This window comes from Epinephelus moara, chromosome 5, assembly GCF_006386435.1.
Source record: "Epinephelus moara isolate mb chromosome 5, YSFRI_EMoa_1.0, whole genome shotgun sequence".
Lineage (NCBI taxonomy): Eukaryota > Metazoa > Chordata > Actinopteri > Perciformes > Serranidae > Epinephelus > Epinephelus moara.
The window spans coordinates 34,700,323-34,720,245 of NC_065510.1; the positions used below are offsets into that span (position 1 = coordinate 34,700,323).

At 41.2% G+C, this 19,923-nt stretch overlaps 3 protein-coding genes across 3 annotated transcripts in view; 2 read left to right on the plus strand and 1 right to left on the minus strand.

Moving 5' to 3' along the window:
- LOC126389773 (myosin-10) overlaps positions 1-19,923 on the plus strand; it is a 667,776-nt gene that overhangs the window by 468,514 nt on the left and 179,339 nt on the right. The gene's annotated exons all lie outside the window — the stretch shown is intronic.
- On the plus strand, positions 1,747-9,152 carry LOC126389784 (ATP-dependent RNA helicase DDX39A). The gene is made up of 10 exons (XM_050043660.1): positions 1,747-1,874; positions 2,807-3,014; positions 3,260-3,387; positions 3,863-4,139; positions 5,539-5,657; positions 6,494-6,625; positions 6,824-6,933; positions 7,163-7,307; positions 7,649-7,796; positions 8,888-9,152. The coding sequence occupies exons 2-10, from the start codon at positions 2,807-2,809 to the stop codon at positions 8,902-8,904; spliced, it is 1,284 nt and encodes a 427-aa protein (XP_049899617.1). The 5' UTR covers positions 1,747-1,874; the 3' UTR covers positions 8,905-9,152.
- Positions 9,294-16,537, minus strand: LOC126389785 (CCN family member 1-like). Its single transcript, XM_050043661.1, has 6 exons — positions 16,349-16,537; positions 15,300-15,513; positions 14,259-14,506; positions 13,641-13,779; positions 11,665-11,846; positions 9,294-10,666 (listed from the first exon to the last, which is right to left on the minus strand). Exons 1-6 carry the CDS (start codon positions 16,397-16,399, stop codon positions 10,361-10,363), a joined length of 1,140 nt encoding a protein of 379 aa, XP_049899618.1. The 5' UTR covers positions 16,400-16,537; the 3' UTR covers positions 9,294-10,360.

Genomic DNA, 19,923 nt, shown 5'->3' on the forward strand with positions numbered 1-19,923 from the left:
TGTGACTTTGTCTTTTCTTTTTTTTCTCCCTCTTTTATCTCTTTTATGTTCATGGTTTACAACCCCCTGAGCCTACAACACTGTATTCAGGAGTAGATTTATGCTCAAACAATTGACCAGTGTTAGCCTTCAGCTCCTGAGCTGAATGTGCAAACCACAGAAACTCACTCACATTGAACAAGATCAGATGGGACATAAACGAGGCAAAGACAAAGGCTATCACACATGAACTGTAGTCATTTTCAAAATAAGATTGTTAAAGCAACACCACAGCCACTGTCATCACATCTAGGGCCTGGATCTCTAGCCCAGGTAGACCACTTCCTGCATAGAAGAGACAACACAGAAAAACCTCAATGTGTGACTTCAATACTAGTGCTGCTAGACAGAGGACATCCAACTCTATTGCAGTATGAGCTGTAGGATGGTTGGACTGCAGGGGATGAGATGCTGCAGATGACCTATACAGTGGAAAAAAAAAACAGCTCTCAACCTGAGATACAACAACAGGAGGCTGTGAAAGGAGAGGAACATCTTGGCCACAGAGCTAGCAGAAGGAAGGTGGCCAAAATATTTATCTGATAGTGAAACATTAATTTTGTACACATTCCATTAAAGGTACTGGTAACTTAAGGTTTGCTTGTAATGATAATCATATGGTATTGCAAAAAACTGTGGGAAAAGAGACATTAGTGGAAGGTCATACTCATTCAATCACCCAGTTTTCCTTTTAAGAACTGTGCTGAATTGAAATTATAAATAAAGATTTGATCCTTCCACAACAGCAGAAACAAAGATAGGGCATCTTTAATTCAGTTCTGATTAGATCCCTATATTGATGCTTTTTAACATAGACATGCCTTGAGGGATGTTCTAAGCTTTTGTACCGAGGCCCCATGTGACAAACATGAGCAAAGATCATTCATAGATCATGCATTTAATGATAGCTGTTACCTGGCCAAATGTCTTTACTTTATTGCCATCGAGTGGACAAATTGGATACTGCAGCTCCCAATGCTCTTGGGGCTATTGTAGCACGCAAATGTTGCAAATGCTCAGTGCTGCATGGGAAATATCATGAACATACTAACTAGACTAACAATGCAATAGCTTAATAATCATGGCACAAGACTTTCACTCTCTTAAAACATCCTATCATAAGATAAAAAGATAAAATTTCCGTCGAGAATATTATCCGTCCTAAATCATAAAAAAGACACTGTAACAGTAGTCCATCATAAAAAAAAATCTAAAGCAATAAAAGGCATAATAATAGTTTATTAAATAGTGCAATTTTGGCCCTTCTCCCTGACCGCTGTGATTCTGACCAATCACAGCCTTGGAAAAGTGGCGACGGTCTGCATGATGCAGACACTTGTGACGCACAGATGCGTTCAGATGATGTCACAAATAAGGGAATATTGATTTACAGTATATAGACCGGATTATTTGACTGTCATATAACAGGAACATGGAGATGTATGACTTTAAAGTTACCAAGGAATTGGTTTAAGCGGCGGAGAATCCGAAAGCCATGCCATCAATTGGTGTCAAAATGATTTTTTAAGGATGTAGACTTTTATATTTGTAAATCTAATGGACAAAATTACACCTCAGGGTTTTGTGTGTGTAAAATAAAACAACGCCCTAATAATTTTGTCGCAGGATTCATTTTGTTGTCGGGTAAAACCATCATAACACGTACTTTTTATAGCCATTGAGCCACACCATGATTCACACTACATCGAGAGCGTGAGGTTTTTCGAGGTGTACCTGAACGCACCATACATGTGTGCTCACTGTGCTGTGAATCCTTGATATCTCCGTAGAATCACGCACATTGACATCGGCGGGACATTAAACATCACACAAAGGTATTGTGCCGTGCCTTCGTGGTTTTTCACAGTAAATTCGCCAGAATTTAGATGCATTTAATTATAAATTGAAATTTCTTTTAAATACTTTGTAGAAGTGGCTCGAGTTGGGGCTTTGCGAGTTGCTTCGGTAGCCAACACGCTAGCTGCGTGATCATTAGCTTTGTTTTGAGTTAGCCAATTAGCTTTAGCTGTTTAGTTGTAGTGCGAATTCTTGTTTTTCTGACAATTCATCCATTATACAATACCATATCCTGTAACAACGTTATGCTAGAGACGTAAGATATCCCGTATAGGTAAATAGTAGGGTTGGTTAAAGTACTTCGTGAGCCACTTTGAATTGTTAGCTGCTCGCTTGCTAACTAGCCGGCTTGAATGAAAGAGAATGGCGAGGAGCGCTGTCTCTGCCGAAGCACACCGGTCGGCCATCATTTGCAGACAGCCTAATTGTGGCTAAACCAACGGGAACCATTTATCACGTTTGTAGCTTAAGACTGCACAAACAGAGATTAATATTAACGTCCCCCTTCCAAGAATTCATTCATTTGTTTTGTTGCGAACCGCGACTGCGGCCTGCTAACTTTAGCCAAATCATCCTTCTGCTAACGTAAGCTAACTTGCGACAGCTGATAGAGTTTCGGATCATTTGGGCACCAAGCTGGTAACAAACAAAACCAATTCCTAGATTAACTTATCCTTTGAAACAGACTTTATTAGACATATGAAATAACGATGATATGCATCACCAGATATGAGAATTTATGAAGAATGTTTGATTACGTTGATTTTTAAAGAGTTATCATTTGAATTCAAAGAGACTACTCGGCCTTCATCTCAAATGTGAGCTTGCATCCTGAAGAAGACTTTGACACAGTCTGTTGTTTGAGCAAAGTTTTGAGACAAATATGCTGATATACATTGTGTTCATACAGATGGCTGAGACCGACGTTGATAATGAACTTTTGGACTATGAGGAGGATGAGGAGCCCCAGGGAGCCCCCGAGAGTGGGACCCCAGCAAACAAGAAGGAAGTGAAGGGGTCCTATGTATCCATTCACAGCTCAGGCTTCAGAGACTTTCTCCTCAAACCAGAGCTGCTTCGTGCCATTGTCGACTGTGGTTTTGAGCATCCCTCAGAAGGTAAAGGCAGTTATGGGTCGTTTAGAGTTAAAAGATATGGACATAAGCTCCATTTGAAGCTGTTTATATAATATATCCATAGCTGTCTCTATAAATATTATAAATTAAGGTCTACACCAACACATAAACTCACACTTTTCATGCATTGTCGTTATTGTTTGTGTGATATCCTTGTATTTTCAATGAATCAGTAGATGTTTCTGAAGATTTCACTCACCTTTGATTGCCATATTTTGTATTTTCAGTCCAACATGAGTGTATTCCACAAGCTATCTTGGGCATGGACATCCTGTGTCAGGCTAAGTCTGGTATGGGAAAGACAGCAGTGTTTGTACTGGCCACGCTGCAACAGATAGAACCTGTGGATGGTCAGGTGAGCTGGTCTTCATTGATTTTTGCTCGTCTTTCATGCTAAATAGTCACTATGTCTCTGTCTAGGTGGTGTTTATTACATTTGTACGATTCTGTTATGAAAATCGTACCTCCTTCTGATTACTTTTTGTAGCTATCAGATGTTGGTAGGTGTTCATTCTGTACTATTCTTTTAATTTGCCTAAGTCCTGTAATGTTGTAATCCTGGTTTAATCATTTAAAGCACCTGTAAAGTGCTTTATAAATACAGTTTATGAATATTATAGTTTTCAAATCTGAGGCCTCATGCATACACATGCAACATTGCATATGCATTGAATGGGTTTAACAAATGCACATACCATGTCTGTACACGAAGTTGGGAGCACAACCTTGACAGGAGTATGTGCTGTTCACATTTATAGGGCCCTGAGTACAGACATTTTGGAGAGACTATGCAGTTAATAAAACCAATATTGTTACTGTTTGTATGCCAGGTGTCTGTCCTTGTAATGTGCCACACGCGAGAGTTGGCCTTCCAGATCAGCAAAGAGTACGAGCGCTTCTCCAAGTACATGCCCACTGTCAAGGTGTCAGTGTTCTTCGGTGGCCTGGCCATCAAAAAGGACGAGGAAGTCCTGAAGAAGAACTGCCCTCACATTGTTGTAGGAACGCCAGGTCGTACCCTGGCCCTCATCCGCAACAAGTCCCTCAGTGTGAAGAACATCAAACACTTTGTGCTTGATGAGTGTGACAGGATGCTGGAGCAGCTGGGTGAGTAAGAGGAACACAAGTGTTTTATAGTGGACTTTTGTGAAACAAATGGCATTGGTGAAGGACATTGGTCAATATGTAAGGCTGGGAGTTTCCAGTTGATCCAAGTATTGCTCTGTAAATTAATTTGTCTCTTGTTAATGTCATGTCATCTTCTCCCACTGCGCATATCTTTACAATCTTTGTCCATAACATTCTCCTCATTCTGAGCTTTAAAACCAAATCCACGTTCAAAGCTGTCAGTGTCCATTTATGTGCAAATGGGTTGTGGGTGTCATAATTACATTGTGATCTTTTTTTTTTTTTTATTTAACCTTTATTTAACCAGGTAAAACTAATTGAGATCAAATCTCTTTTACAATGGTGACCTGGCCAAGAGGCGGAAGCGTTACACGTCGAAGAGCAATAAATGAAAACAAACACACATACAGAACACAGTCACAGGAGAAGAGATAAAGAGGAAAAAGACTACCATCAACATGCAGGAAAAGCAGGAATGATCACATAGAAAGAAAAGAACAATAAAAGACAGCAGCAGACGATCAAAGCAAACTAAACACCATGGCAGGAGCAAACAGTGGTCAAAAGCTCAGCAGTATTGTGCTTAAAGCTCTCCAGAGAGACTAGAGAGGCCAACTTGAGTCGCGTTTGGAGGTCATTCCATGACCAAGGGCCAAAATAGGACAGACTCCTACGACCAGCCTCAGTCCGTACTGAGGGTACGATGCAACGCAACCAGGTGCTGGATCTGAGGTTGTGGGAGTCTTGAGCCAGGACAAATTTCGTTTTAATGTACGCAGGCAAAGTGCCCAACAAGGCCTTATAAATCAAATTATACCAGTGCTGAATCCTGCGCATAGTGAGTGAGGACCAGCCCACTAGAGTGTACAATGCACAATGGTGAGTCCTAAAAGCAGAATTTGAAATGAATCTCAACGCAGCATGATACAGCGGGTCAAGTTTTGCCAGGACAGTTGGGCAAGCAAATCTGTACACTGTGTCACCATAGTCAAGCTGAGATAAAAATAAGCTCGCTACCAGCCGCTTGCGTGAAGGCAAAGAAAAACAGGATTTTAACCTATAAAGAAAACCAACAGTAAACTTAAGTTTCTTTGACAACAAATCAATGTGCTGCTTAAAGTTAAAATTCATGTCCAGCCAGATACCAAGATACTTGTACGTATCAACATACTCAATATTGGTACCATCAAGAGTTAAAATACACCTAGGAGGCTTGGAGAGTACAGTCTTATTTGGTACGAACAGTGAGTGAAGTAATCTGTATTTTTGTTTAATAAAAGTGAGAAAAAAACAACCTAATTTTCAGAGGTAATGAGCATGCTTGAATCAAAATGCAATTAGTGTAACTTTGGGAATGTTTTTTTTTTTTCCCTGACAGACATGAGGAGTGACGTCCAGGAAATCTTCAGGGTGACACCCCATGAGAAGCAGGTCATGATGTTCAGTGCAACGCTAAGCAAAGACATCCGCCCTGTCTGCCGCAAGTTCATGCAGGATGTAAGTTATTATCAAGATTTACAAATGTTATAAATCCAACCAACCGTGCGTCATTCAGCTGTAATATAGCCTTTTTTTTTCCAGTTTATTTATTTTAGCAGAGATGAAAGGACCTGCAGGCTGAGATCTGAGATTGTCGTTTACAATACGCGTTTTTATCCTTTTAATCTTTGTTAATGAAAATTGATAATTTTCCCCCCCCATTGGAATAAATAGTTAGGGGCCTTGTTCGTCTTTCTACTACAGGGATATTGTTTATTTCATCTCATATATTCAAACTATGTTGCACATGTTGACATTTCAATGTGTGCTGGGACCAGTGATGTAGCTCTAAGTTTTTAATGGATTCTCCTTTTTCATGCACGTTCGCATTACTGTAAACAAAAATTATGGCAAGTGGTGGCCAAAAAGTGAGAGAACGTGTACTTGTGACCAGAGGGTTGCTGGTTCAATCCCTGCAAAGTGAAAAAGGAACAGTTGCTTACTTTATCAGTGTCCTGTGCATGATTGCAGTTATTAAGATTCTCTGGGTTATTCTTGTTATTAGTTGTCAACATGTGAGATAGTTTGGGTTGTTTTGTGTTTGTTGCAAAGTCCCTCTAAGCTTTGCCCACTTGTGGCTGTCAGTGTCATAAGTGGCCATATCAGAGGGGCAAAGTGATCCTCCTCGGCAGATTTGGCTTGGTCAGGACAGTCAGTCCTCCTGGCTCTGCTGCAGTCCAGGAGAACAGATCCAGTGAGCCACCATGCACAGATCATTTGTGAAATTGGTGCAACTTCAGAAAATTGTTTGTGTTTGTGAGAATAATGTCTGGCTCCTCTCTCTTGCTGCGTAGCCCATGGAAGTGTTTGTGGACGATGAGACCAAGCTGACGCTTCATGGCTTACAGCAGTATTACTGCAAGTTGAAGGACAGCGAGAAGAACCGAAAGCTTTTTGACCTGCTCGATGTCCTTGAGTTCAACCAGGTACTCAACCCAATATATGCTTCATTGTGAGATACTGAATCAGATATCAATTATCACATTTGAAATCTCTTTGAAAAGGCATAATTTTTGTCCCGTAGAGGGAGGTATTTATGTTGATTTCAGCCTGTCTGTATCTCATCAATATCTTTGCCATTCCCAGCAAAAATATGCAAACTTTTTCTTTTGGCTGCTTTTTAGGTGGTGATCTTTGTAAAGTCAGTGCATCGCTGTGTGGCTCTGTCCCAGCTGCTGGTGGAGCAGAATTTCCCTGCCATCGCCATCCACAGGGGCATGGCACAGGAGGAGCGGTACGTGCCCTTTGATTCTAGCATTTTTGCTTATACCTTAAAGTCAACAGTAATTTTTCCCCACCCAAAATCACATTAAACAGTAGATCTCTGTTGTTGAGGAATTTAGATCCAGATTTATATGTGAAATGATATTGATTGAGAGGTTTGCAGTTTATGGTCTTGGTCTCACTCTGAAATATCATCTTACTTATTCCCCTCCCTGTTGTTGCTCATCCCTCCACCTTAGGTTATCCCGGTACCAGCAGTTTAAAGACTTCCAGCGGCGAATCCTGGTTGCCACCAATCTGTTTGGCCGCGGCATGGACATCGAGCGAGTCAACATCGTCTTCAACTATGACATGCCAGAGGATTCTGACACATACCTTCACAGAGTCAGTCCAGCTATTATATAATTTATAGTTTTTTATATCAGCAATCTGTTAATTTTACAAATAAAAATCATAAGCTGGGGGGTTGTAGCTTGTGACAAATGCACCAAAACCCTCCCTAGAGGTTGTTTAGTCAGTGTTTTATAATTGGGGAATAGTGATTACAATGTAAATAGATTAATAGTAAAGTCGGGAATAATATGATATAATAATAATAATAATAATAATAATAATAATAATATGATTATATATCCCCTTTCTTGATGATAAAATACCTGTGGCTTTCTTGTTTGCTTTTGAGAGGAGCCTGTTTTTGAGCCCCAACGTCTTTCTCTGTACTTCAGGTGGCCCGTGCTGGCAGGTTTGGGACCAAAGGCCTGGCTGTCACCTTTGTGTCCGACGAGGCTGACGCTAAGACCCTGAACGAAGTTCAAGACCGCTTTGAGGTCAACGTAGCAGAGCTACCAGAGGAGATTGATATCTCCTCCTACAGTAAGTTCTGTTGTTGCTCATGCCTGGCCAGATGCTTGCCACTTTCAGTTGCCAAATTTGTATACATGTGCACTAGTATTCTCATATTTGAGGTTTTTTTTTTGCATAACCCATTTGTGTTTACACATTTATGCATTATATCTTGACTGGTACAGGTATACTATGCAGGATTGTCAATTACTGTTTGTAAACAAGCTTGCCAGTGAAAGTAAAAGCCAACTCCAGATTTACTCGTTTGGTGTTTCGCCTCGCTATATTTGCGTTTTTCTGTCACTGTGTCTCTTGGATACCTGCTGCTTATGGCACCTGGTCGCTACCTTTTTATAAAGCACCAAGTTCACCTCAGCGCTGTGGGGGTACACGCTCATATACGTCTTTTAGGAATATCCTGCATAGTATATCTTTAACATGGTGGATGCATTAAGAATATCTGCTGTCCTGTTGTTACTGATGAGAAAACATAGAAGCTAAATGAAGTGGTGTTCAGGCAGCCATGATTTAAGATGTGTTTGGATAACTCTGGATGGGTGGGTGGGGGACTGGCAGCAGTTTGCAAGTCTTCCATTTTGAAGACATGCTTGTACAGCAAACCTGTGGTCTTATTTATAAAACAATGTATGGGATCCATACTGAAAATATACGTACAGACAAAAGCCAAAAATGGCGTACACCAAAAATTATTGGACAATAACTTCCATAAGGCTTCCACCCCACCATCTGTATCGCCCATTTCCCATCTCCAAATGTTCATAAGAATGGGTCAAAGTTTCTCCCATAAATCTAGGTTTATAGATCACAACTTTTGTGTGGGAAGGGGTGTACGCCTCTTTCAGGCTTCATTTTGCACATAGGCAATGTTTATAAATGAGACCCCTTGTCAACATTATCACATGTCAGGATATTGGGGTGCATGTCAAACCTAAACCACACCACTGGATTAAAATATCTGGTTGTAAAACACATGAAATGACACGTAAAGCAAAGCATCATTACATTACTGATCTGTGAAATCCCATTCGATAGCCAGTGTAAAGATACATCACACGTACTGTGATCACACATTTTAAGAACTTTCCCTTTTCTCTTTGCAGTTGAACAGTCCAGATGAGTGGAGAAACGTCTTACCAGTGAAGATCATGTGTGACCCATGGTGTTGCCGTATTTTGGTGGAGGAATAAACCCCCTCAACATTTATTTTAAAGCCCTCCTCGCACCATATATGTTGGCAAGTTCATAATGATAAAAATGTTTTTTTTTTCTAATTTTTATGTCTTTGCAGGGTGCTTGTTTTAGTGTTTTCCTTGTTAAAACATGGACGTATTGTTTTGGTTGAACAAATAAACTTTTTATACTTTATTTAATGGTGTTTTTTTTTTTTTGGCAGTCACATTAAACAAAGGTACACTGCCCTTGTATCATAAAATACAAACTGTGTCGTAGTTAATTATCCTTACAAGCAGAGGGCGCTATCATCATAGTTTCAAGCACATAGCCACACAGTTCCCAAACAGTTGGCTACTTAAAACTGGCTGCCAATTTTGAAACAGTACAAGTTGAGTTAACATAAAACCTTGTGTGAAACATGAGCTCAGCAGACAGTTTGGGGCAGGAAACGGCTTTTTATCACATGGATGGACCACCAAAAACGTGTGACAGCTACACTTGAGCCACAGAAGTGTACAAAAGTGACAAAAAGACAAACTTGGATCCAAATAAAGAAAATATATTTACAGATTACATTGTGATCCAAAGTAAATTCTCAAATACAGGGTCGTAAGACATTTCTCTACGCTGCATTTAATGCACAAACAAGAAATCAATTGGCATTGGTCCAGTCCTGTCTGAACGCTTGTCAGTTCCAGATAGCGTTCCTTATCATTTGAACAGTCTGTGAGTTAAAGAGGAACAGTGTCATTCATTGCTGTGTGTAGATATAAATGGCTTGTGTGCCAATAAAAGGCACCATTGTGCAGTCTGTGCTTATGTTCATGACATGCTGATTTTACACATTTTAAAATTAAAAAAAAAAAAGTATTTTCTTTCTACATAAAGCTGCAAAAGATTATTTTGCTTGTCACTGATTTGTCACAGTGCATTGTAGGATATGGAGTCATGACAGTATGTGAGGCTGCTGTTGGCAGGTGAAGTGATCCTTGTGCACTGCTGTCATAGTTCCCAAATTTCAGTGCTAAACAAAGTGCTTTGTTGCTCTTGTAGTGTTTCTCCTCTCAGGCAGAGCTGAGGGTGTCAAAAAAAAAAAATTCATCCACCCACACCTGAACTAGCAATCAGTCCAGAGTGGAGGAAGTCAAGGGGTGCTTCAGGGCTCTAATTTAGGTCCCATGTCTGTTTGAACAGGAGCGGGCACGTGTACAATCTGCTCCGGTCATATAATAAGATCACAATAAAGGGTTGCCTTTATGATTGAGAATAAAGGCGCTCCTGGTCTTCACTCACTTGGAGCCAGATGAGAAGAATGGCCCCTAGTCCTGAAGTGTCTTTCTTCATCAAGAAACTTGACCTCATCACATTCAAATAAAATAAAAAAAAAATCCTCCTCAGTACTAGTCTATAAATTGGTGTGTATCTCCGTACATCCACTGCTGTGGAGGGAGGGCCACTTCATTGAGGTGGCCGCAGTCCTCGCTGCATTTACACGACTGGATGAACATGGCAGACCTCTGGAAACGCTCACCGTCCGGGCAGACAAAGGTCACGGGGACGGTGCGTGTGCGGCGTGGCGAGCAACACCGTCCGTCTGTGCACACACCGCAGTAGTTGGGCCGGTAGAGGCGGACACTCACACATTCTCCGTAGGACAGGCGGATGGGCTCCGGGGCTTTCTGGGTCGGGGAGCACTGCTTCCCTCTCTGTAGTGGAATGATTAAAGTCAAACGATGAGTGTCACAGTCTGGATAATAATGAGTGTTGTTCCTAATTGGCTTCAGTAGCAAAATCCACCAAAACATGACGATTGTCATTATAAAACATTTCTAATAAGCTTTGACTTTTATCTGCCCTGTCCTTTTACATAACAGCAGATTTAAGCAGCTTTGCACTCAGACTCATTAGTTTCACATTAAGAGGGCCAGACTTCAACTTGTTATGCCAAAGCAGGGATTGAGAGAGGAATTACTTTTAGATTTAAGTGATTAATTTTAAGATTAAACATTTTATTTAAAGATTGAGTGTCCTCCTCTGTTAAACACACTGACACCTTTAATTGCTCTTGGCACCAGAGCTTTTAACTCAGTCGAGCAGAGAAAGGAGCTCTTAGTGTGTGTGTCCAACATGGGAGGATTAATATAGACACACCACTTCCCTGGACTCTGAGTACACAGACGGGGCCTAGCTATGGACAGTTGCTTGGCAGGAATGCCGGGGGTGGGGGACTATATTTAAAAAGGCGCCTGCTCGCCACCAAAACACAGCCGAGTATATCAGCACTGCCCAGTTCCCACTGGATGCAGAGCTTCCCGAAAGTACTGCTAAAATAATCTCTGTTCTTAAGCTCGGGATAAAGATGGCTTTAGCACTAAGAGCATATTTACTCAGTGCTAGAACTTCTAATTCTTCACTCTTTGCTGCACAGATTTTTTCAGCCTCTGCTCTTTGGTTTAACGATAGAAACAAGCAAAGCAAAGCAAAAATGAGCAGGCATTGTTTCCCCCCGCGTAGTCCGACATGATAGGTAAGAGGTGAAATAATTCCTCATTGATGTGTGTTATCACAAGGCGTTTAGGTTTCACTGTGTGAGAGATAAGCTGTTGCGATAAGAAGCCATTCTGGCTGTAATGTGTATAATCGACCTCTGCTCTCTGTCTGTCTGTCTCTCCATTCAGTTCAAGTCAAGTTCAGTTCAGCTCACCTTGGCTGGGACTGTTAGGCCGTTGCATGGCCGTACCGTACAGATTCTTGTTTCTCTCTCCAGCTTGCACTGAGGATTCTTGTTGGTGATGCGAGAAGAAACGCCCATCCCACAGCTGCGGGAGCACTGGGACCAGTCAGTGATCTGGACTGGGCACTTCTTCTCCTTCAGATGGTTCCACACTGAAGAGACACCAAGGAGGGTGGAGGGCAGGGAGGAAAAAGAAAAATCACACATATCAATGAGGACAGTGGTTCCCAACCTAGGGGTCTAGACTCTATCAGGGGGTCACAATAGAAATGTGAGGAATCACATAGGGATTAACAGGATAGAAAAGCAGAAGATAATATATTTTCTTCTCTTTTTTTTAGATTTTCCTATGAGCTTTACTTTTTAAAGAGCAGTGTGGCTCTACAGAGAGCAATATCCATATGTTGGTCGGTCCAATACTTTGGTCCAGATTGAAATATCTCAACAACTATTGAATGGATTGCCATGAAATTTGGTAGCCTATTTAAAAAGGCACAGTTAACCCCAAAAATCAAATACACATATTTCCCCTCTTGCCCGTATTACTATTTATCAGTCTAGATCGTTTTGGTGTAAGCTGTCAAGTGTTGAAGATATCGACTGTAGAGATGTCTGCCTTCTCTTGAATGTAAAGGAACTAGATGGCGCTCGGCTTGTGGTGCTCTAGAAACCATGACCCTGTTACCCAAGATTATCCAAAGACCTAGCTATGAGCAGTTTTTATGTAACTACACCTGACAATTGTGTCGCTGTGCAGAAGGAAGCGTGCATCTTCTCATGAACGAGAGGCCTGTGCTCTTGACAGGATGAGATGTAAACATTAATGGCATCCTCCTCAGCTGAGCTGTAATGTCAGCTAGCTCAGTGGTGCTTGGTGAGCTAGCTGTAGATGTACGCTTCCTCCTGTGTGGTGATATGGTTTGGCAGGTGTAGTTCAGTAGAAGGAAAGTTTAGAGTGAGCCGTTTCATGTGGGAACTGTTTTCTTTCTACCAAACAACATCCGCAAACCAAATCAGTGGTGCTAGCTCACCTAGCACCACTGAGCTAGCTAACATTACACCTCAACTGAGGAAGATGTCATTAATGTTTTCATCTCATGCTATCATGAGAATGAGCCTCTTGTCCATGAGTAGTTGCACGTTTCCTTCTACGCAGTGATACAGTTGGTGGGTGTAGTTTGGTCGAAAGAAAATAGTTCCTACATGAAACTGCTCACAACAAGGTCTGTGGATTATCATGAGTAACTCAGTCATGATTTTTGGAAAGAGACATTGATGTTGACTTTGGCAAAACAAGCCAGGTGCCATCTACTTCCATTACATTTGAGAGAAAGCAGACATCTCTACAGCTGATATCTTCAACACTCGGAAACTCACACCAACCACTCACTACAGGTAAGAGGAAAATATATATTTTGGATTTGAGGGTGAACTTTAACTTTAAAATCCATAATACCCAGAGGATGAATCCTGATGACTTTAGTTACTGGTGACTTGGTGATCCCTTCATTTCCGCCTAGGACTGACATCAGGTCATATCTTTATTTGCCCAATGCTTTAGTTCTGGCATTAGCATTTAGCTCAAACCACCACTGTGCCTAAGTACAGTCTTCCAGAGGATGGCTGCAGAATCTCACGTCTGTTTTCGTTTGAATGGTTGAATAAGTTAATGTGGCAGTCTGAGGGAGAATAATTACACCTCAGTTGAACTGGTCACAACCTGTAGACCTGCAGCCTATTACAAAAGGTCACAAGCTGCAAAGCTTTGTTTTAACACAAGCCAAAAGTTTTGGGAACCATTGAATTCTTTACCTGTTTTTATGTAATGTTATATTAACAACATTTCAAATCCAGCACCCAATTTAAAACAACAAACAAAAAAAAGTGAGTCAAGTCAGTGGTGATAAATATGAAATATTCCCCCCTAAAGTCTCCCTTTCTCTCACCAGGCAGGTGCTTGTAGCCATGTTCACTCTCCCAGCCGCTGGACTTCACGTCTGTGAGCTCATTGACCAGCTCATTGTCAGGCTGGTGCGGAGCAGGATGGTGCTGGCGTCTGGGCAGTTGTTGTTGTGGTGGAGGCACCTGAGATGAGAGATAAGATAAGGTAGGATGAGACAGCGCGGGGGATTCATCTGTGCCGCGGTCACGTCTACTTTTATGTGTCTTTTTTCCACAGTATTTTCCCTCCGCCGCCCTGATTGTGAAGGGATTACCTTAGGGCAATCGGTAAGAAGAGAGACACTCTATCTGCATGAATCTTTTGTTTAATAATGATAAAATTTGAGATGCTTCAGCTTCATAATTGTGATGATTTGATGCTTCTGTTTGTGATAATAAACTTAAAATCTTTCATCTTGAAAACAAGATGCAATCTTTAAAAAAAAAAAAAAAAAAATCACCTTTGTTTTTGACATCAAGAGGATACCAAAGTGGCAAGTGATAAATTGCACCTTCATCATTTGATATTGCTAAACAAATTCCATAAAATGTTTCCAGTGTGTGCCATGTGTGTCAGTGACTTAGACAGAGTATCTTTGAAATGGCATGAAAAAAAACCAAACCTGATGCTTAGGTGGGAGCTGCCAGGTGCCCTTATGGCAGTCCACGCTGAAGCAGCACTGCCCGGGTACCCTGACCAGCCGTGGGTATGGGCAGGATGGAGAGGCAGGTGGCAGCTTGTTGGTACAGAGAGGAGCGCAGCCAACAGCCCCGTCGATGCAGGTACACTGGTGTTTACAGCCGGCACGGAAGCTCTCACCATTCTGATAGATCCTGCCATTGTACTCGCATGTGCGTCCCTCTGATTTTGCTGAAAAGGTAAATTCAACAAAACATTTTATGACTCACAAACTGCAGGTTGATCATATATGACTGTTGTTAACCATAAAGCAAAGGGGTATTCCTGGCACAGTCCATAGGTTAGTTATCTCAGAAATGCATCTCACAGTTCCTACAGGGACATCCTTTCAACTCTAAAGGGACTAATGGTTAGGCTTCTGGATACAGTATGTTAAGAATTCACCACATGCTCCTATTTCAACAGCTGTTGAGCAACTCCTGACTTTACCAAAACACACAAACAATGATCGCCCCCGCAACAGTACACAAAACCACACAGGACCACTGAGATCGAAAGGTCAGTGGAAATAAGGACACAGGAAGTGTCAGACTCCTTGTCTCCTAAGCTCGGAAGAACCAGCTATTCATAGTTTGTGGGGCAGCATCGGCATGGTGCAGATGGAAAGTGTATTTTTATCTTTGAAACCCCCTGTTGCTGCCATAAAACATCTACTACTCATTAAAATACCCCGTCTTGTCCCCGGATGTGCAAGGTTACATGTTGCTTAGTCACTGAGATGTGACGGCTTTTACTGTATGGAAAGGAGAATCTAGTAAATTCCATTTCCTTGACATCTTTTGTACATTGCATCACTTCTTGGCTTTTATACTGCATCACACTCACCATATTCATCTTAAATATATGACTCTTTTCCATGCATGGTAATACTATGTCCTCCATCAGGTGAGCAGTGCAAATAGCTGTAGAAGGCAGCTATTTTCTGAGCGAAATTCCTTCCCTCCCAACATAAATTCTCTCTCACCTCGACAGATGCCCCAGGCCATGGTCACATCGTTGCCGTAATTACACTCCAGCCCTTTGTGGTGGTCGCAAGGCCTCATGGGGCTGCAGTCCTGGTTAAGCTGTGCAGCGCACACCTTGCAGCACCCACATCCATCTGGCACAGTGCTTACTCCTGGAGGGCAAATCAGGGGCTCTCCAGGGCAGTCACACACTGCTGGGCAGCTAGCAGTCACCTGGCAGGGTGAGGGACAGAGCAGAGAGGAAGATCACATCATCAGACATGAAGCAGATGAACTGAGTCATGCAACATTTTCTACAGGAAAAGAAAAAAAAAAGACCTCCAGAGCCGTGTTCAAGCAGCATCAGAGATCTAGAGCAGCATCAGAAAAGGGCTTTTAGACATTTAGATAGAGAATTAAAAGAACCACAATGCTACACACAGACTACTTGACTGGAAAATTTAGACAAGCAGTGTGCAAAAGTCATCATCAGTACACTAGCACCAGCTTTTCCTCCAACATCAAAGTGTGAGGAGAAGCTGGTACATTCATTTTTGATCCTGTGTCCTCTCTTAGGCTCCCCAGGGTTTGTGACTGATTTTGAATTCCTTTACAGACAAAGCACTGCGGCACGCCTCTACAGTAAGTCAAGTCACTGCTGGCCGCTCAGCCCTGAGTGTCTAGACAGCTCAGGGTTTGTACCCAGTCCCCTGCTGGCTCATGGTTTGAGTCATCGCTCGGCACTAGAGCCAACTTGTTCCAGTGGGAATCCACATGTCACTGTGCTTTATAAAAGGAATAGGCATGCTGGTTACCAGAGAGGGACAACCAACTTTAGAAGAACAGTATGCATTGTTATATAAGCAGTGCAGGAAGTCCATTTCCCAAACTTTGTACCCACTTGTAGGCTGACAGACATTTGTTTACACCAGGAGATGCGTATGCTGTTCAAAGTTCAATCACATTTATACTACATTTTCCATAGGAGATCACACATTAAATTAATCTTAATCTTTTAAAACACTCACTCACAGCCACACGTGCTTCAATCAGGAGAGAAACATCTTACCTGTGTGATGACGGCTGTTGTCAGTACAGTCAGGTAGATCAGAAATGCCATGATTAGCCTTGACAGGTTTAAGACAAATACAAATAAAGACAAAATAATATCTTCAAACTACAATCCAATAAACGGTTGTTAGTCTTAAGTGGTTTCACGCTGAGTTTCAGTCTCTATCGGACCGTAGTCCTTGTTATTCTACCGAGATAAGTGTCTTAACTCTAATTTATACCCGCTGGTGAGCCTCTGGCAGGCCCCGCCCCTTATCCGTGCCTTTATCCAATCGCCACGCAGGCAGCTGCCCAGACATTCCAAGCGGGCGTGGCCTCACCGCCAGGATAGTTCCCTGATTGGTGGGCGTGTTTTGGAATGAATGCAGCCATTCATAAAAATCTCAGGGCCTTCTCTGTATTTATTTTATGGGTTAAAAATTAAAATGTAACAGCCGCTTTCAAGTCACACTCAGGCACATTCCTGCTTTTGTGGCCACCACTTTCTTAACACTAAGTAAATATATTCAGCTGGGCCAGACGGCATGGTAACATTAATAAGACCTCCACCTCTGGGAAAAAAAAAGAAGAAGAAGGGGGGAGGAATTCCCTGGAAATGTTTTTCCAGACCAGTGTAGGTGCCAGGAGAGAAAATCAAAGTGGAGTGCATTAAGCAAATAGTAAGATAATAGCAGTTGTCAGAGAGAGTGAACACATCTCTCTTTGTCTGTAACCATCACAATCTAAAGGAAAATGTGTTGCCACAGTTTTGAAAGGCACGTTTTGATTGTTTTGCTGTCCATCTTAAATTCAGGTGAGAGGGCTGCCTCTGACTATTATTTCTAACCACATGGTGCTGACATGGGAATGATGAGGATATGATCACTTGGAAAGAATGGTGGCTTCCAGGGTGAGAGCGAGATTATTATTCTAAGGGCAGCTCATATGAGGGTTGGCCTCCTCCTCCTCCCTCCTCCCTCTCCTCTGCTGTCTTCCTTTTCAACCACAGGTTTGCAGCCACACCTGCCCTGACACAGAGACCTCCTTTGATGAGAGAAATGTGATAGGCAGAGGCTTGAAAGTTAGGTTCCAGCTATGAAGGTTCATGTATGCGTGCATATTTCTGCTTTAGGAACTGAAAAGCCAAACATCTCACATGGTTTCTTACACGGGGGCTGTGGTGGTGTTAGGCGCAGGGAAAACTCTGTGCTGGTGAATTAGTGAAACCTCACTCTCATACAGGTGGTAGTGATAAGTAACATGTTTAGTTTCAGGCTTTAAACAGGTGATTGATTTAGTTTTAAGTCTGGGTCAACCTGTGCATCAGCAACCTAGTTGAAACAGCTGAAAATGGGCTAAACCAAACCCCCAACTACTAACTGATGCACTTTACTTTCTTTTTGTCTTCTTCTTGTTTTTTATATTATTATTATTATTATTATTATTATTATTATTATATTATTAATATAACTCATCAACATTGTTATTATTACCATTTATTTATTTTCATTTTATTTTTTTAATTTTATATTCATCTTATTTATTTATTAAATATGTCTAATTTGTCTGTTTGTACTATGTCACCCGACAGAAAAAATAATGAAAAAAATCCTAAACGAAAAAAACAACCCAAAACAAACAAACAAACAAACAAACAAAACAAAAGATGAACATTACCTAGTGCAAACAAAGAATGGTATTCTATATAATCCCTGTATAATATATTAAATTTATCATTAATATAATATTATCAATATTATTAATTGTTAATATTATTAATACATTTTAAAATGATATTTTATATTATGGTTTTCCACACAAAATTTTTAACTACTTATTTACCTTCTACTATTTTCTGTATTGTACATATTTTCTTTTGCATATTTTTTTTTTTTTACAATGTTCCTTTTTAAATAATGTCTTTGTATTCTCTCTTTTTTATTTTATTTTGTCATGCAAAGTAACTAAGTAACTTTTCCTTCACACTGCGCTGTGTACAGTTTTGTATCTGATAAGTAAATCTTTGAATCTTGAATCTAAATCATATATAAGAGAACAATATTTCTTTCATTGGTTGGGGGAATTTCATGACTCGTGCTATATATATAGACGAACATCCCTCTTCTTCTATGTGACAAATGTTGGGTGATTACAGTAACTTGCCAAGCAATGCTATCTCATCAATGCCCTGATGCGGTTGCTCCAACATGAACCCTCCTAACAAGGGAGAGGCAGATGAATAAGAGTTACAGACACAGTAAACATCCCCAGCTGTTCATCTTTCCTGTTCCTCCCTTCAACTAAATCTTTCTCCAGCCTTTGGCAGGTTTTGCAAAAGTTGTGATTCACCGAGCTAATTTCAGTCCTGACAAACCCTCACAAAAACAAAGAGCCTTTAAATCAGTAATGACGGCGATTCTAAAATTAATGGCATTCCTGAAGGTGGGGGCTGCGTCTTCAAGCTGTCGACATACAGACAGAAAAACTTTGCAGAGGTGGCGAGGTGGCTCTCGAAGTAAGAGTTCAACATTTTTGTTATTCACTTATTCCTTTTCTTACTGAGAGAAAGATGCTGATATAAAGGCCATACCACTCTCTTGTCTCTAACTTTGTATTTAACCAACAGATATGAGAGCAGTACTGAACTTCTAACTGACCTGAGTTCAACCAGTATTTTCCTTTGTTGAATCTACTTCAGCTTGAAAGAAATTCAACTAGCTGGTCGGCCCCCTTTTACAACCAACATCCATCTTTGTTCTGCAGATACCTATCTGACATTAGAGTCATGACTCTCAATTTTAAAAAAGGAAACCACCTCAGGAAGCTGTCAGTCATCGCTCTAATGGTGTGACCAAGGAGACAAAGTCACGGCCCATCTATTTTAATCCCCTGTGGTCATGGTACAGGGGCAGCTCTGAAAGTCCTGCGGCTGCTTCTTTTTCCAAGTTCTCCTCTGATGCCGAACGAGAGGAAATCAGAGATGTAAAACTAATCTTGTGTGATGAAGGAAACCAGTCTTTTTTCGACAGGGCTATCATTCACCATATGTGAGCACTGGTCATTGAGAAGTCCTACGGTTATTTTTATCCCGTCTGCATTGTTTAACTGGGTATCAGACAATTATACATTGTATCACGGCACAGGCCAGGCTGTCCTGAGTTGTGAATGACTTTTCTCCATGCTCAGATTCAAACCAGAGTCTGAGTCACAGTCGGGGTGAATTTGCTCCTAATTCAATCAGGAAGTTCATCATAGCTTTGCCACAATAAGGTTCTTACAAGTTGTCATAGTTTTCAGTGTTGGTCGAAGTATTCAGTTCCTATACTTGAAGCAAATATGAAAAATATGCTTAGAGCGTTAGATGATAAAACTGATACTGCTCTCATACAGTACCTGTCTGTTCAGATACGTCGAGGTGGGGGGATAATTAGGCTCAACTGTTTCCATTCTTAGCTAAGCTAAGCGCCTGCTGGCTGGAGCCTTGTATCAGCCCAGTCACCAGAAGAAAATGTTGGCACTATAGTTCCTGCAAACCACAAATACATTATATTTGCACATTTCATAGGCACACTATCAATATTTCTAGAGTGACTT

Bases quoted from the DNA above. Each gene is read 5' to 3' on its own strand.
- LOC126389784 (XM_050043660.1), top strand. From the start codon at position 2,807: ATGGCTGAGACCGACGTTGATAATGAACTTTTGGACTATGAGGAGGAT. The intron at 4,140-5,538 runs GTGAGTAAGAGG...TTTCCCTGACAG, and splicing joins CAGGATGCTGGAGCAGCTGG to ACATGAGGAGTGACGTCCAG. The intron at 5,658-6,493 runs GTAAGTTATTAT...CTTGCTGCGTAG, and splicing joins GCCGCAAGTTCATGCAGGAT to CCCATGGAAGTGTTTGTGGA.
- LOC126389785 (XM_050043661.1), bottom strand. From the start codon at position 16,399: ATGGCATTTCTGATCTACCTGACTGTACTGACAACAGCCGTCATCACA. The intron at 14,507-15,299 runs GTGAGAGAGAAT...TTACCTTTTCAG, and splicing joins GGCCTGGGGCATCTGTCGAG to CAAAATCAGAGGGACGCACA. The intron at 11,847-13,640 runs GTGAGAGAAAGG...GTGTCTCTTCAG, and splicing joins TGGCTACAAGCACCTGCCTG to TGTGGAACCATCTGAAGGAG.